General features: G+C 52.9%; 1 protein-coding gene across 1 annotated transcript in view; it reads right to left on the bottom strand.

Annotated features, from left to right (window-relative positions):
* KSR1 (kinase suppressor of ras 1) overlaps positions 1-17743 on the bottom strand; it is a 149298-nt gene that overhangs the window by 67503 nt on the left and 64052 nt on the right. The window contains exon 2 of the mRNA XM_044390794.3: positions 1746-1886. Within this exon, the coding sequence (XP_044246729.2) occupies positions 1746-1886 (141 nt within the window). The remainder of the gene's footprint in view (positions 1-1745; positions 1887-17743) is intronic.

The raw sequence follows: 17743 nt of genomic DNA, 5'->3' as shown, positions 1-17743 counted from the left end.
AAGAGCTGCATAAATCATATTAACCGCTGTGTTACGTATAATAGGCAAGGACTGGGATGAGCCTCTGGCTGATAAACCACATCCCATAATGCTATCGAACACCAAGCAGCTACTTAAAGGGGGGGGTGGTTATTAAGTGTGCCAGTACGAAGAAAACATGCTGGTTAGCAAGAGCAAATCCAAACTGTTTATTTGGGATGGTTTAAACCAGGGCTGCCCAAGAGAAATTTAATGCAAGCCACATACTTAAAGGTTTGAGTCATCACATTTAAAAAACTGAGTATATATGAAATTATTTTTAACAACATTTTATTTAGCTTAATATACCCAAAATAGGGGCGCCTGGGTGGCGCAGTCGTTAAGCGTCTGCCTTCGGCTCAGGGCGTGATCCCGGCGTTCTGGGATCGAGCCCCACGTCAGGCTCCTCCGCTGGGAGCCTGCTTCTTCCTCTCCCACTCCCCCTGCTTGTGTTCCCTCTCTCGCTGGCTGTCTCTCTCTGTCAAATTAATAAATAAAAAAATCTTAAAAAATATATATATATACCCAAAATAGTGTATACTATTTTATACTTGGATGTGTATACTATAGTGTATACTATAGTAAAATAGTGTATACTATAGTATACTTGGATGTATACTAAACATGAAAAGTTATTAATATGTTACTTTTTTTCTGTATGAAGTCTTCAGAATTCAGCAACTCTCTGGATTTCTATCTTTGAAATCACAGCACATCTCAGTGCGGATCTGCCACATTCCAAGTACATAAAAGCGACGCTGGCTAGTAACTACCTTATGGCACGGGTCTGACCCATTAGAAATTTTAAAAAGACTTACGTGTTAGCGGGGGATGTGGGGGGGAACTAGAAGGAAATAGCAAACTCTTAATGATAGTGGACTTTCACTGAGTAGTGGGAATATACATGCGATTTTTTTTCCTCCTCTGTTTTCTGAAGTGTCTATAAATAATTGTATTGCTTTTAAAACAATAGCAAGAGCAATCTTTTTAATTTTAGAACCAAAGGGATTTAAAAGACCTGACTGAGTGAACTACACCTGCTATGCACTCATTTACTGATGCCTCACGAGAGCTGTCCTGTGCCCCCGACACCTGGCATAGGACACACTCTCCACGCTCACTGGCTGATGAGTTATTTCGTTGGGGGGGCAGGGGTGTAGGCTGGATGGATAGGAAGAGGGAACCGAGGAGGAAAAAGAGTGCATTACAGCAGACACAAGAGAAAACTAAACTCAGACTCTTGTTTCCAAATCCCAAAGTGATCCCTTGCTAGCTGCAGGACTTCAAACAAGTCACGTACCCACTCTGTGCTTTAACCTCCTCGAGTATGAAATAGCAATAGTGACAGTAATTCCTTCGCGGGGTTTTGCGAGAATTAAGTGAGATTATCTAGACAAAGTGTTTAGCACGGTGCCTGTCACACAGCCAATGTTTCCAGAAATGTTGGCGGGCTGTCCTTATGTGGGGAATCAATGAACCATCAGTGTGGTCAGGCTGTCCAGCTCATTAAGCAGTGGCACCAGGACACAGGCTACAGCCACACTTACCCTGGGTCCCTCCCAAGGCCGCTGTCCTCCCGGGTCCCCTCTGTGACAGTAGAGAGCATGGCCTTTCGGTCACAGTCCCAGCAGAGCTAGTTCCTGGCTTTGTGTGTGGTCCCTCTGCTTAACAAGCCCCCACCCAACCATTCCCCCCTCTCCCCGCCCCAGGTCCCACAACCCGCTTACCTGCACCACCTCCGGCCTCACATTGAAGGTACACAGCCAGTCACTGAAGCGAGGGTAGCTGTTGAGCTCCGAGGTCCTCTCACCAGGGGCCACGCTCAGTTTGCACTGCTGCTGCTTGCAAATGTAGCGGACCAGCTTCGCCTGTGGGAGCCCAGGAAAGAAAAGGCCGGTTCATTCGGGCCGCCCCAAGCACTATCCCCAGGAGCCGGCTCGCTTCCCGGGGGCGCCTGGGTGGCTCAGTTGGTTAAGCATCTGCCTTCAGGTCAGGTCATGATCCCAGGGTCCTGGAATCGAGCCCTGCGCCAGGCTCCCTGCTCAGAGGGGAGCCTGCTTCTCCCTCTCCCTGATGCTCTCCCTGCTTGTGCTCTCTCTCTCTCTCTCTCACTATTTCTGTCAAATAAATAAATAAAAATCTCTATTAAAAAAAAGAAGGGCTTCCTGCCTGAGGAGGGGTTGGGCAGGAGTCAGTAGGTGAGCGTATGGAAGACGTGGGGGTTTGGAGAGAATGAGTCTCCCACTTAGGAGACTTCCCACCTAGAATCAGACTGCTTGGGTTGGGATCTGGGGGCTCAGGCACCCCCTAGCCCTGTAACCTTGGACAAGTTACTGAACCCCCATACCCAGAACAGCCTCAGTTGCCTCTTCCAGAAAATGGGATAACAACAGAACCTCCTGGGGCCCCTGGGTGGCTCAGTCGTTAAGCGTCTGCCTTCGGCTCAGGGTGTGATCCCAGGGTCCTGGGATCGAGTCCCGCATCGGGCTCCCTGCTCCGCTGGGAGCCTGCTTCTTCCTCTCCCACTCCCCCTGCTTGTGTTCCCTCTCTTGCTGGCTGTGTCTCTCTCTGCCAAATAAATAAATAAAATCTAACAAACAAATAAACAAACAAACAAACCAGAACCTCCCTCTCAGGGAGGCTGAGAAGAAATGAAGCACTCGGTGTGTGCCTGGCACACACGAGCATGCCAGGTGCCGGCCATGCCTGTTGGGATGTGGCATGACTGGCCAAGGTCCTTGACCTGGGCTCACCAGTAGGCTTTCAAGAAGCACACCCTAAAATGTATGCAAATTTCAGAGTACGAGTCCGTGCATTTTCCAGAGGAACGGTGTCTACAGTTTTCAAAAGCCTCTCAAAAGGCTAAAATCTCAAGGTGAGTTTAAAGGAGGACAGCCTGGCTTAGCTCAGCCTGGTGCTCTCTTTGACAAACCCTGGGCTCCAACCAGGTGCCTGCACAGTACTGAGGAATGCGGGATGTGCAGGGGAGGCCCCCACCCAACCTCGGTCACGGCTCAGGGCTGGTTAGAAGAAGGGTGAGCAGAACCAATGGAAATGAGCTCACAGCCGCGAGAGGAGGACCAGGCAGCTGCCAGGCTCAGCTGACATCCAGGGCCCCAGGGACCCCGTGAGGGCTCCTGTCACGTTGGCGAAACTCTAACGGCCTCCTCTTGGTGACTTTCAAGCTTCCCCAGAAGCATGCACCACCTTCAAAGTCCTGTGCAGGGACCCTGCCGGGCGGAGCCACTTCCCAGTTCCACCTCTCCTCAAGGGTTTTCCTTGTTAATTCCTTCCTTCCTCATCTGCAAATTTCGCAGCGGATTTCTCTAAAGGGTAAGGACTCTCTTTGTTACTCACAATACTAAAAAGTAATAATAATTAATGATATAACATTTCAAATATCTAGAAAGGCTCCCAAATTGGTAATAGGAGTCTTGGCCATTTAGGGACCACAGAACCCTCCAGCAGTCTAGGGAGGTCCCCGGTCCCTTTCTAAGAATAATGCTTCAAATGAAACACTTAGGATTATAAAGAAACCAACTATATTTAAACACGTTTCTCAAAATATTATTTAGAATGGTGATAGAGGGGGCACCTGGGTGGCTCAGTCTGTTGGGCGTCTGCTCCTGGGATCGGGCCCCGTGTGGGGAGCCTGCTTCTCCCTCTCCCTCTGCCTCTCCCCCTGCTTGTGTGCTTTCTCTGCGTCAAATAAATAAAATCTTAAAAAAAAAAAAAAAAGACCTGTGATAGAGTACTAAAATAAAAGGCCGCCTTTCCTTCTTTAAATATTTATTTATTTATTTGAGAGAGAGGTGGGGGAGGGGCGTGAGCAGGGGGAGGGGCAGAGGGAGAGCCCCAAGGGGACTCCCTGCTGAGCACGGAGCCTGACATGGGGCTGGAACCCCATGACCCTGAGATCATGATCTGAGCAGAAATTAAGTCGGATGCCTAACCAGTTGAGCCACCCAGGCGCCCCTAAAAGCCCTTCTTTATTACAGCATGAAACAATAGCTGGCCGCGGGTCTCATAACTAGCATAGCTTTGAAGTTGTGACAAGCATAAACTACTTTTTTAGATATCGCCACGACTGTAACGTAATATGCAAACAGCTGTGCTTTTTGCCAGTGACCGAGTCACACAAATGGGCCTTGTTGCCTACATCCAAACTGAGTAACATATTAAATTCCAGTTAAGGTTAGTGAAACTAAAGGTTCCACTTTTTTCCCCTCCAAACTCATGGACCCCCTGAATTCATCCACAGACCCCAGGTAAAGAATCCTTGTAGGACGCCTGGGTGGCTCTGTCCATTAAGCATCTGCCTTTGGCTCAGGTCATGATCCCAGGGTCCGGGAATCCAGACCTACATGAGGCTCCCTTGTCACCTTGTCTGCTTCTCCCTCTCCCTCTGCCCTACCCTCCCCTACCCCCGCTCATGCTCTTTCTCTTTCTCTCTCAAATAAATAAATAAAATCTTAAAAAAGAAAAAAAGAATCCTTGTGAGGCATGAAACGAGACCCACACGGACAACAAAACCATTGCTTCTCTATCGGCCTTTCTGAAATGTCCCCTAGAAGCCTTGGTCCTGGGCTCGCAAACTGAAGGGCACCGGCCCCCTCATGTGGCCCTGAGCACTGTTAAGTCCTGCCACTCTCAGAGGGCTCAGTGGCAAGTGGGCACAAATGCTAGGGAGGGAACAGCAAGTCAGAACAAAAATTATTCCCAATTCCCAGTTTCGACAGAGACACGGACACGGAGGCAAAGCCCGGCCTTCCTGAAGCACGTGCCGTACGTGTACCCCAAGCTGACGCCGCTAATAAACTCTTCACGCCCCTGCGCACCACTGCTCATGGAGCACTCCTTGCTGAGGCTGGCAAGCCCGCGTCATCCTGCAAGAGGTGCTTTCGCTGTCCCACCGTGGGACTAAGCCCCGGGGAACACCTTCAGCCACGGTGAACACACCAGAAGGTGTGGGTGCCACTTTATCCTATAGAGTTAGGTAAAGGCACTCGTGTCCCTCGTCCAGCTTCCCCCCACAACGATCCATCCCTCCCAGGGTGACCAGAGGCCAGATCCAAAATCAGGGCCCCCAACCTTCCTTCCCAGGCTCATCTCCACTCCACTCCAGCCCCGGTCCACCCTGCCCTGCAGGTGCACACTCATCTAGGAGCTATTTCCCCAAGACCTCCAGTACTGTCCTACCCCTGGGCCTCTGCTCCAACGCCTGCAGTCCCCTCCTCCTCCAGCCAGTGTCTTCAGGCTGGGGAACTGGGTAAGACTTCTCAGGCCTACTCGTAATCCCCGTCTCCCCTTGTGTACACGGGGTCTACACCGCTAAGGCAGCCCTTGTCACGGAGGCCTCATATTCGCACTTCTGACCCGGTCGCCCCCAACAGATGTGAGTTCGCAGGGCGGCAGACACAGCACCAGGCTCCGGAGCTGAACCGCATCGGGGTTCAAATGCAGGTTCTGCCACTTAACAGTTACGTGACGTCGGGGAAGTTGGTTCATTTTTCTGAGTTGTGGTTCTCTCATCTGTACAACAGGCGTGGCGACATCGAGCCCATGGTCTGTTGGGAGGACTGAACGATGGTACAGAAAAGCCCCAAGACTACATAAGTCCCTAAATCAGTACCTATCGGGGCAGGGACTGTGTCCACCTCATGCGGGACTGTCCCCACACGCCTACTACGGTATACAATGTGCTCACCATTGCTTGAGGAAGGAAAGAGGCAAGGACACACACGGGCCTCATCCCCGCGTTGAGGCGCTTCTCACAGACGCTCTTCCCCTCCATCCAAGCTGCTCTCCAACCACAGCTTCAAAGAGCTGACCAAAGACAGGGCCAAGCATCAGATAACTGGACGGACTCAAAACCGTTCTTTTCCGCATGAGACAGGTCGGGCTGCAGGCACTCACAGCAGCAGCAGGGAAGGCCGTCCGCCATGGGCGTGAGAACTGAGGGCCAGGCCCCTGGGAGCCAGTTAAGAACACGTCCACTCTACACACCACTTTGGCCACCACAGGTCAACATGAAGACTGGCCAACCTGGCCTCCACAATGAGCCAGGGTTGAAGCTTTCTCGACTTCAGCCCCCTCCCGCATATCCAGCCCCTTTTGGCCTCAAGGCCCTCTGCCCAGAAGGCTCTTCCCGTGACCCCTGGGCCACAGCTCAGCTTAGAACTCCATCCTTCCAGGGAGCACCACCCACGCCCTTCAGTCCTGCTCCTCAGCCTCCCCCTGCCCGCCTCCCCCACCAGAGCACGCACCCAAGTTCTCATATTGTGCCCGTCTGTCTCCCTCCTTAGACTGTACACTCCACGAGATCAGGTGTGTGTCTGTGCTCTGGGCCCCCACTAGGAACCAGCAGGGCCCCTGGGACACACGGTTTGTCCCTGTGGAACCTTTGCTGGATGAATGGACACATGAACACACGAGACATCTTGCAGGCCTGACAGGTACGCACGTTTACCAGAAGGATCGCAGAAAACAAAGGCCAACTGCACAAGCGGTCACCCGGGGGGCTTGAGAGTCTCAAAAAGCAAGGCAAGTTCCCCAGAAGGGGAACAAGTGGCTTCTTTTCTTAAAGGCTGCTGGAGATCCCCGCTAGACGGCACGGAGCAGTCCCATGGGGAGGACGATGCAGAACTTGAAGGGACTCCTCACTACGCCCAGTTAGCCACCCATACGCCTGGCCGGCTGTGCTGAGACAAGGCCAGGGGGAGACACCCAGTGCGTGGTGACCCACCTGCCAGCAGGTCTGATGTCCCGGCGGCTGCTCTCCCCCGGAGCTTGTAAAGAAAGGACAGCTACAGGTTTGGTTTCTGCTAAAGTCGCCAAGCTATTCTGATTCACAAAGGATGCACGGACCCAGGGTGTACCAGCTTCCAGCTGAGCGAGACAAGTCCACCTCACTTTTTGGAAAGTTGGCCACAGTTGCAGAAGCACCCGGGGGCTACTTTCCCAGACAAACCGCAGTGGGGGGCCTGCCAGCCCAGCTCCAGGGGCCGACAAGGGGACCGTTCAGGGGCAGTGTCATTTTTTCTTAACCACAAAACCACAAGATATAAATTTTCCGGAATAGGAAAGCACCTGGGGTTTCAGCAAAGGGACCAGCAGCAAGAGGGAAAGAGTCATTGGCTCTGGGGCCACCAGGGAGGACCCTGGGCTGGAAGTGAAGTCTCAACCCCCACCCCCAATATTCTTTTGCTTCACTGAATGTGTGTCCCACCCCTGCCCCGACATTCAGCCTGGCTTAACAGCTGGTAGGCAGGACCAGCCACACGGGTACACAGGAGGCCCTCACTAAGTGTCCCCCCAGATCAAGGATCTTGGGGGAAATCCCCCTTAGCTCAGCTTCAATCTCACCACCTATAAAAAGGGTATCATTTTATGCAAGTTGGGGCCAAGTGAGTCACCATATATAAAACTGCTTGGAATAAGGGGGGAAAAAATGACAGGTCCTACTACATTACTGTTGGTTACTCCAACCATATCCAAGAGGCAGCACTCGGGCTCAAGACAGATGGGCCTGGCCTCTCAGCCCCTTGCCACCACACTCCCTCTGCGAGGGGACGCAGATTTAGCCTGTCAACCTTAGTTTTACCGCCTGTAAAATGGGACCGATCAGCCTCAAAAGGCTGTCGTGGGGATTTACGTGAGAAAACAGGGAGGTAAAATGTTCAGCAAAGCGCCTGGAAGAAGGAAATCACGTGCTCGGTGGCGGCGTCCTCACCAAGCCAAGCCTTCGGGTTCTCTTACAGCCTCTCTGGGCAACAGGGCAGATGTGGGTGGGATTGTACCCGTTTCAGAGACCAGGGTTAAAGAAGACCCGGACGGCTGGCATCGGTCCTCAGGACAATGCTGGTGGAACTCACAGATCTGGTACATTTATTTTAAAGGCATGAGGGCCAGGACCTGGCTCACGTGTTGACTCCAGCGAACACGATCCCTCCCTCTGCCACTCACACGTCCACCGTCAGCACCTGAGGGCGTGGCCGGAGCGGGGGGGGGGGGGGGGGGGCATCAACTCCGGAGTGCCCCTGTCTCATCTGGCATCCCGACCAACGCAGATATAATAGACTGTCACCCCTCCGGCTGCTCTAGCATGACTCCAACACGGGCCTCCCCAACCGAGGTTGCCGTAAGCATGGCTTCTGTTGAGGCAGGAGCTGTTAGACATCTCTGGAGAGTAGACACCTGTCAGAGCTCCCAAAGTACATGCCACCAGGAGAGAGAAACTTCCGCAGGAACGGGAAGCTGCTCCCAGAACTCAAGGGGCCCAGGAACCTGAGAGACCTTCCACGTCTGCTCTGCTCAAAGCTCGTCCCAACGTGCCTCTGTGTTAGGCATCCACCGCTCCCAAGTTCACCCTTCAGAGAGCATCCCAGCTGTCCCAGGCAACCCGAGCCCGGCTGACCTGGGACACGCGCTCCTCTGCAGCAAGAGTACCAACGTGCCTTGGAAGCAGCCACAGTGGGTGGGCAGGTAGCTGCCTGCCCCCAAAAGAGAGAGGTCAACGCTGGCTGAAATGGCCGTCCCAGCAGAAACCTCCCGCAGGCTCCCACAGGGCAGTGGGACGGGGGCCAGCCGTTGTGCCTGACCGGCGGGGCGGTGCGCTGGTAATGACCGGGCAAACATCCTACCCGTGGTCACGCAGGCGCCCACGCCTCCCTGTACCCCGGCACCTGTTCCAACTGGTCGGGGGCCACACCTCCCATTGTCCACTGTTCCATCACCCGGAGAGGGAAGCACAGGCGTAGCAGCCAGGCAGACCGAAGTGCCAGCCCTGGTGTTCTCACTTCCCCGCCATGCGGCCGTGCCTAGTTTACTTCATCTTAGCTTCCTCACCCGCAGACTGGAGGAAACCGCGCATGCTCCATAGCACCGCCGAAAACTCGAGGTGGGATTCATGCACGCAAGGTGCTCGGGCCGACAGCCAGCACAGGTGAACTGCTCACTGAACAGGACGCTCCTAGCCTCAGCCCTGCTCAGCCTGCAAGCACAGGAGGACGAGCTTCAAGACTTTCGGCATCTGGATTTACTCTTTATGCAGGCTTTTGCACCCCTGCAGAAAACATGGCTTTGCAGACAACTGGCTTTGCAAAAAAAAAAAAAAAAAAGTCACCTATCCCCTAACTGTGCATGGCCTGGGATGGGGAGGTCCCCATTTGGTTGACCCCAAATCTGTGATCCGGGCTATGGAAGCAGACAGATGTCAAGACATCTGTAACCCTAACTCTGCCTCCGGCATTGGCCACCGAGCAGATGCTTGCCTTCTCAGTGTCACAGGTTTTCAGGGCTCAAGCAGGGCAGGCGGTACAGTCTACAGGGACAAATGTGACAGAGGCTGAAAGATAAATGGACACATGAATCCCAGGCACAGACAGGGATGGACGCCAGATTCCCGGGCACAGCAACGGGCTCTCTCAATTATACCTATCATGCTATCATGTCATTATTCAATTATCAACCCTAGTAGTTAGCACGAGCTCTTCTATTTACATAGTAACTTATCACTTTCTCTCCCTGGATTCTCAATGAAAAGTCCAGGAGGTAGGAATTGCAGACCCCTGAACGCACAGGAGTGCTGTCCCAACCTTCACATAACCCCAAAGCTGGCAAAGTGCCTCAGCATCTATCATTCTCCCCACAAAACACAGTCGAGCGTAAATGAGGACACCACAGACCCTTCTGGACTCTTGGTGGGAAGTACTGTGTACTCAACATCAAGTCGAGAAAATCAGAGCTGTGCCGAGACGTGGATGCTGGGCGGCGGGCCTGGCTCACTCACTGACTAAGGGACGCCCGCCCACCCTGCACACAGCCGTCTGTGATTCTGAGCCCAGCCTCAGCACGCTGGCGAGTATGGCCCATCGCTCAGGGTCACTCGCAAACTGTCAAACCACATATGCTAAACCCATGAGCCTTAGGGGTGTATTTCACTATTTGCATCTCACAAATGAGGAAGCTGGTGCACCAGGAGCTTTGTAACTTTCCTGAAGCCCGTGGTTAGAGAAGGTGTTCAGACCTCAACCCAACGCTGTGCCATACCATCTCCCAGAATAATGACTCCCGCTACCCACCCCCCAGCTCATCGAGCAGTCCTGGCCAGCGTGAGATGCCAGGGGCAGGGCCTACCCCTCTTGTGGTCAGAAGCCCCAAACCCAGCAATGCCCAGCCTGCTACGGGTGGTAAATCCTCTGAATACATGCCACAGACTTCCCCACTCTCCAAATGTGTCCAGTCACTCAAGCGGGCCACCAGCTCTGATCCTAATTTGCAAAACCTATCATCTGGGCTACACCCGATCCCTGGCTCCAAACCAGCTCTGAATTCACTAAAACTAGCCACCACCCTGGGACGCCTGGGTGGCTCAGTCAGTTAAGCGTCTGCCTTCAGCTCAGGTTCCTGGGATCGAGTCCCGCATCGCGTTCCCTGTTCAGCGGTGAGCCCGTTTCTCCCTCTGCCTGCCTCTCCCCCTGCTTGTGCTCTGTCTCTGACAAATAAATAAATAAAAATCTGTAAAAAAAAACAAAAACAAAAAAACAAAACAAAACAAAAAAAACCTGCCAGTACCTAGAGACACCCCTTTCAAGGATATCCCAGATTCTTTGCAGAATGAGGTGAGAGGCACCAGGATGGCCACTTTGGACCAGCCTCCAGCTAGCCGACACCTATGGGACCCTGACTCCCTCCTCCATGGGGGCAACACCGTACTCTTTAAGAAGATGCTGACAGCAGGCTTTGCTAGTGCCAAGCCCCTGTCCACCCCGTCCCAAACTTCAGGGAGTTGCTAAAGCTCTTGAGACTTACTCCCATGTTCCCTAGATGGTTCCTGAAACTGCTGCTCCTTCCCAGGCACCTCTGGCCCTGCCCAGGCCTTGGGGCTGTTCCTCTTATTTTTCCTACCCCCTCCCCAAAGCCAGAGCGCACTTCTGCGGACTTCCTGCCAGCCCAGCCAGCTAAGGCGTCTGCTCCGGCTGCCATGGCCAATGTGTTGCAAAATGATTTCTGAGAATGTAAGGAGGCCTCTGGAGGTTGTGACGCAGCTGACAGCTCCGCACACAGGCACAGGCCGACCACAGCACTCAGCTCCAAGAGCACCAGAGGCAGCCCTGGGTCCCCAGCACTGCTGAGCCTCCCGGAGCCCTCGAGGGGACCCAGTGGGGCTGTTCTTGGCGAGCAAGGGGCAGAGAAAGCAAGAGTGCCAAGCCAGTGGGGCGAGGAGAAGAGAAAGTGACCTCAGTTCCCCAGCCAGCCTCGGCCCGGCTCTGTCCCGCGCCTGCGCTCTCCTGGGGAAGCTGCCAGCCGTGTGCATTTGTGCGGAGACAATCTCCCCGCCAGGCCTCCCACCAGCAACCCTGCCCTGACGTCAAACTCAGAGTCGGGGAACTTCAGATACAAACAAACAAGTCTGCCCCAGACCACAAGTGGAGCTGTTCCCAAGGAGGCCAGAGATGACAGGGCCACAGCTGGGAGCTCAGGGCTCCCTGCCCTTCCTTGACTCCACTGGAGCTACGGAGTCCGAGGCCCGACAAGAGGCTGCGGGTGGGAGCCTCAGGCCCAGGCTGAGACCAAATGCCACCCGTGTCTGGCCTCGCTGATGGATGTGAGTGCCAGCCTGGGACCGGTGAGCCCGTCCAAAGTACAGTGCAGTCAGCACCCCCTTAGATAACATCACCGGCTGTCACTGCCCTGGCACTAAGTACGAGTATGCAGGGAAAGGAGAGACGGATGTGACCAGGAGGTATGCACAAAGCTTCCTGGGAAAGAGAGAGCTGGAGCCGGGCCAGGGTGGACGGCTCCAGACGGGGGTTTTCTAGGCAACACCCCCTCTTCCATCGCAGGCTCCGCTGTGGTCATGAGACTTGACAGGAAAGATTTTCAAGAGGAAGGCAGTTCCCTGACCTAAATATGCTCAGACAGCCTCCACCTGAGAAGCCACGGGTGAGTCAAACACATATGCTCTTCAGAAAGCAACCTCTAGCTTGGAGAGCTAGTGAAGCAATTGTCTTGGGGCTACCTTTCCAGTTTTGCTTCGTGCCCCAGTTCAATCCTCTAAGCCCCCAGGACTCTGTGTGTTTTCGAACCAGCAGTCCCGGGGGGGCTGTGGGACAAAATGAACTAAATCATGAGAAAGCAAGACACCTGCTTCACCCCCCACAGCCCTGGGCCTCAAGTGAAGGCACAAAGGAAGGGAAGGAGAACCTCTTTCTACAATCTTCTATCTAGAATCCTCTATGATATAATATAAAGCTCTATCTATAATCGTGCAACAAGTCGTCAGGAGACTTCTTCCCAATGCCAGGTACCGTGAAACAGTCCTAAGCCACCTAGTGCAGGTGACAGACTTATCCGTGAACAGGCCTCACCAGAGGACTGTGGGAGGCAAAGAAAGGGAGCAGGTGTGTCCACCCCATGAGCATTCCCCACCCCCACCCCCAGTCTCAATGCTCGGTGCTTCTGCAGGGAAACCGAGGGGAGGGCAGGCACAGGTGTTGCCCACAAACCAGATTCCTAAATGACGCAGCCTCTGTCTCCGTTCAAACACTCACTCCATCTGCCTGACTGAAGCTCGCCAGGCCCACAGGGCACGGCTTAGCCCATAACCCCTCAAGTACTAAAGGTTATCCGAGAGAAGTCCTGACACTACATCCCGGAGGGGACACAGGTGTGAATTACTAAACGGGGACCCAGAAAAAAAGGCAGAGGGCACAATCTAATGCAAGGGTGCAGTCCTGCCAATGGGACCACCCCCTTAACAATCCTGAAGACCTCATCTCCTGGAAGCTTCTAGAAGGAAGGGATGGGGGAGGGGAAGCACTTCCAATTCGATCTGGAAGCACCTGCTGTGTGCAGGATACTGTGCCATATGCCAGGGACATAGAAGGTTTTTCTCTCCAGAAGCAAGACAGGACTGTCTGCCTAGCAACCCGGGTCACCACAGAAAAGGATAAAGGGCTATGGAGGGAGTAAGGGTCAAGTGCAGGCGAGTGCCGCGGACAACCAGAGGTCAACTGATGCGATGGCAAACTCCCCCAAGTGATGACAGCCTCTGCCTTAGGCGTTGCTCATGACCTACCTAATGTCCGTTCCTGACTCGCTCCTCACTCACAGACCGATTCTGTTTTGTCACTGTGCCCGGTGATGAACGGGTCTGAGTCAGTGTTTCTCTACGCTGACTTCACATCACACTAACACAAGTCCCAGCCTCGATTCCCATGGGACAGGGTCCCAGCATGGCTGTGGCCACATCCAGCCTGCCCTGTAGCTATGTGTGACAGTTCTGGTCAGAGGGACGCGAGGACCTATCCACTGGACTGCTGGGAAGGGTCTGCTTTCCTCCCAAGTGGGGCAGTCTCTGGGGCTGTCCAGCACCTCCTTCCTGCTTTAAAGATCTGACTGCCAACAGTTGTCCAGAGAACCAGAGACAGCAGCACCGTTCAGTGGCTGTTAATACATAAGCCACTTAACCCCAAACTTCTCACTATAGAAGAAACCGAATGGCCTATTTGTTGAAGTCCCGTTTTCTGCTACTTGCAAAGGAAAGCGGTCCTTTCTGCTAACGCTTATTATGCCCACACTATTTCAAACCTCATTCTAAAGCTTCTAATTTAATGTTTCTAAGCCGAAGGCTTCCTGTTGGCTTCCAGAAAACCTACAAGAGGAAAAAGTATCCCTTCATTCCTCTTGGGACCACATGCTATCCAAAAGCATCCCTCCAAAAGTCCTTCCAAATTTCAAAGAGCAGCTATGTTTTTATGAAGTCCAATTTGCCCATTTTTTTTCTTTTTTGGTTTGTGCTTTTCATTTCCTAAGCAATTTTTGCCAAGCCCACATTCACAAAGATGGGTCTCCCCTATGCTCTGTAAGTTTTATAGTTTAATCTTTGTTTAGGTAGGTCTATGATCTACAAAATTTGAAGTAATGTCTGTATTCCAAGATGGTTTTTACCAAAACCCTGCACTGATCTTGAAATTGGATATTCCTACGTGCCAGGCACTGTGCTCTGCATTTCATGTGTATTGTCTCATTCACGAGTCACATGAGACCTCTGATTGGGACTCCTATAGGGTCTTCTTGGACCCACCGGACCAGGACAGCTGATGTCACATGGAACATACCATCTCTGCCACCATAGAGGTTTACAAACCCAAGGAGACTGGGTCTAATTGAGGGGCGTGGTGCTAAGATCCTGGGAAGGCATCAACAGGTTGGGGTGGGCCATGATATATGGCACACAGACACAGGGTAAGGGACAGAGAAGGCACTTCGGGTGGGGGGCACAGCATGAGCAAAGACCAGAGTAATGACAGAAACTTTGTGGGGGGGGACAGAATCCTAAGCAGGCTCCATGCCCATTGCCAAGCCTGACGCAGCGCTCAATCTCACGACCCTGAGACTATGACCTGAGCCGAAATCAAGAGTGGGATGCTTAATCGACTGAATCACCCATGCACCCGTGACAGAAACATTAAAAAAAAAAAAAAAAGATATAGCCAATAGCCAAGGAGTAGAGAGGATGGGAAAGAGCAGGAGAGCAAAGTCAGCCAGGGGGCAGGGCCCACACATGCAGATCCAGGAAGGTTCTGGAAGGTCCCAGAATGTCACTCAGAAGTATCTACACTCGATCTCACAGGCATGGAGAGGGAAGCAAAGGAAAACACGTGATCAGATTTGCATTTCTGAACGATCATCATTCTGGAAACCATGTGGAGGACAGATTGGAGTGGGTGTGGAGAAACCAGAGTCAGGAAAATCAATTAAAAAGTCACCGCAATTCAGCAAATGATGAGAACAAAAGGTAATGTCATTAGTGGCAACGTGGGTGTAGAGGAAGGAGCAGATTCGAGAGATGTTTTATGAGCATTTTTACTATAAAGACAAGACTTCCCTGATTGCTTGTCCAGGGAATGTCTGGCATACCAACCCCGTGGAATGCAGGAAACTGAAGAGCTGAGTTCCTCCAGCAGAAGGGCCAACAGAGCAGAGAGCCCATCTGTTTGATTCACTGGGCGCTTCAGGGGGGAGAGGGCCTGCTACCTGCTACCTGAAGGTCCAGCTCAGCAAGGCCACGTCAGGCCACAGGCAGCTCCCATCCCAGCTATCTCCCCACTCCTGAGCTCTGGCCCCTCCTCTCCTCCCAGGCAGAGGGGAACCTCCCAGGCTGAGAACTTAAAAGCCCACTCCTCTAACAGTTCGTCTCTAGTTTCCCTGCAGCCCCCAGGGGTGGGTCAGATAGACAGGGGCTAGAGAGGGGCAGCATTCGCCAGAGGGGCCAGACCCAAGAGGAGCCTTCTCCAGCCAGCATAGGGCTGCTGGTTCTGTCTGGCCCTCTCCAACCCGTCTGTCAGGGAACATGCCACCCTCTTAAGGAGAGTGGGCCCAGCCGATCACGGGGATTAGTGTCAGATAGATCCAAGTTCAAGTCTCACCCCCACGCTAAGCTGAGGGACCATGAGCAATTGACACAACGTCTCTGAGCCTTTATTTCCTGTTGTAAATGAGGCAGCCAGGTTGGGGGGGGGGCGGGGGGGAGCCTCAGAACACGGCTGTGAAGACAAAAACTATACAATACCTGTCCCGCAGCTCGACTGCTGGAAGCGACCGGCAAATATTTGTCCCCATCTCCCTTCTCTGCAACCTCAATCATGGGAAAGACGGCTTTGACAGCTGACAGGCAGACCGGGACAGGGCGCTGGGGGAACTCAAAAGGCAAGTGTCCCAATGCAGGTGTCGCTGATTGATCTATTGACACATCTGCCGTCTCCCCATGGAGGAACGAAAACGACCAGCTGTAGAAACAAATAGTTCCGAGCGCGAGGTAGTCTCCTCCGACCCCAACCCCAGGAGGGGACAGTAGATTAAAACTGAGCACTCCTGAAACACTGAGTTTTGCTGGGGTCACTCCTCAGATGCCTCGTGGGGAAAGGAGTCTGGGGGGCAGCTTGACAATGCCACCCACACCTCTTTTCTTAAGGGATCTGTGATGGCCATTCAATTACCCCTTATAAAATCTTCATAGCTCTCATTTTATCTGGGCAGAGGAAGATAGGAAACACACACACACACAGAGTTTGGGATGGAACTGCAGTGGGGCTGAGGTGATGTCAGCTCTGGGAGACAGGAGCAGCAGAAGACCACCCTCTCCAACAAGCAACAGCCAAAGACTACTGGATTTCTCCCGAGCCCTGCACACCTCAGCGGACACAGCGCTAACTGGGCTCACGTCATCCACACATCCCATACGACCACGAGCAGAGAGTGAGAAAGGGCTCGGATAACAGAAAATCACTGTGGAGTCATTCCAGGAATGCCAGCCAAAGGAATGCAAGCCAGTCACGTGCTTGGGCTTGGAGCCTGGCAGACCTGAGTTCAAATCCCACCTCTACCTGCTGTCCGGTTGCCTTAACATGGGCAACTTGAGTTAACCTTTCTACGCCTCGGTTCTCTTACCGTAAAATGGGGGGGGGGGGGCACTACCTTTATGGGAGGAAAATGTAAAAATGGAAAGTGCTTAGCCCTAGGCCTGGTAGACTCTTAACACTCATCTCCCATCATCTTTATCATAAAAATTCCAGTACCTCAGGGCACCTGAGTGGCTCAGTGGGTTAAGCGTCTGCCTTCGGCTCAGGCCATGATCTCAGGGTCCTGGGATCGAGCCCCACATGGGGGGGGGGGGTCCTTGCTCAGCAGGGAGTCTGTTTCTCCCTCTGCCCCTCCCCCCTGCTTGCGCACGCTCTCTCTCTCTCTCAAATAAACTCATAAAAAAAATTCCAGTATCTTACTATCATTGAAGGCAGTTAAATTCTGACATGTTTATTGCTTTAAGATTCTTAAACGTGTTCCTGAATGAGTCCATTTACGTGGCAAACCCCAAGCTACTCCCATGTGTGCCTTGAAAGGGGTAGATGAAAACACGGTCCAGTGAGGCTCGAATACCCTCAGCACAGAGGATGGCCTTCCTGACCCTCACTGGATTTCTAGGAGGTCAGGAGCAGCTCAACACACAAGCCAGACTGTGCCACGTGAACCCCTGCAAGTGGACTGAGCAGAAGAGCCAGGCAAACCGAACGGCTATGAAGAGGCACGTAACCAGGGGAGCCCGGCTGGCTCAGTCAGAGGAACACGCAACTCTTGATCTCGGGGTTGTGAGTTCGAGCCCCATGCTGGGTGTAGAGGTTACTTTAAAAAAAAGTTTTAAATTAAGTCTTAAAAAAAAACAAGCTGAGGAAGCACGCTGAGGAGAGCATGGGGCGGGGGGCAGAGCAGCCATGGGGCCCGGCACACAGGCTGTTAACGGGGGCTGTTCTCTGACACAGCTCAAAGACAAAGACACGCAAGAATGCACGCACACACGCACGCCCGGCACCCTGGACGAGCTCCAGCTGGACAGAGAGAGGACCCATTCCCAAACAGAGCGGGTGTGCTGCCAACCCCCCCAAAATGAACGGACCACAACTTATTGCAGAAATCAGATCATAAGACTGACTAGGTGCTTAACAGGAGTCAGGCACCACTTTAAGTATTTCATCTACATTAAGTCACTTACACCTCATAACAAGCCTGTGAGAGAGGCCCTAGCACTATCCCCATTTCACAGAGGGATAAACTGAGGCCAAGAAGCAGTCCCAAGTCACAAGGCTACTGAGTGGCAGGATGAAAATCTGAAGCCAGGCAGTCTAACTGCTGAGTCCATGCTCGGAGCACAGACTAGATTACCTCC

The sequence above is a fragment of the Ursus arctos genome, unplaced genomic scaffold (assembly GCF_023065955.2).
Source record: "Ursus arctos isolate Adak ecotype North America unplaced genomic scaffold, UrsArc2.0 scaffold_24, whole genome shotgun sequence".
Lineage (NCBI taxonomy): Eukaryota > Metazoa > Chordata > Mammalia > Carnivora > Ursidae > Ursus > Ursus arctos.
Note: the sequence above shows the minus strand (reverse complement) of the source record. Positions and strands in the feature narration are given on the sequence as shown.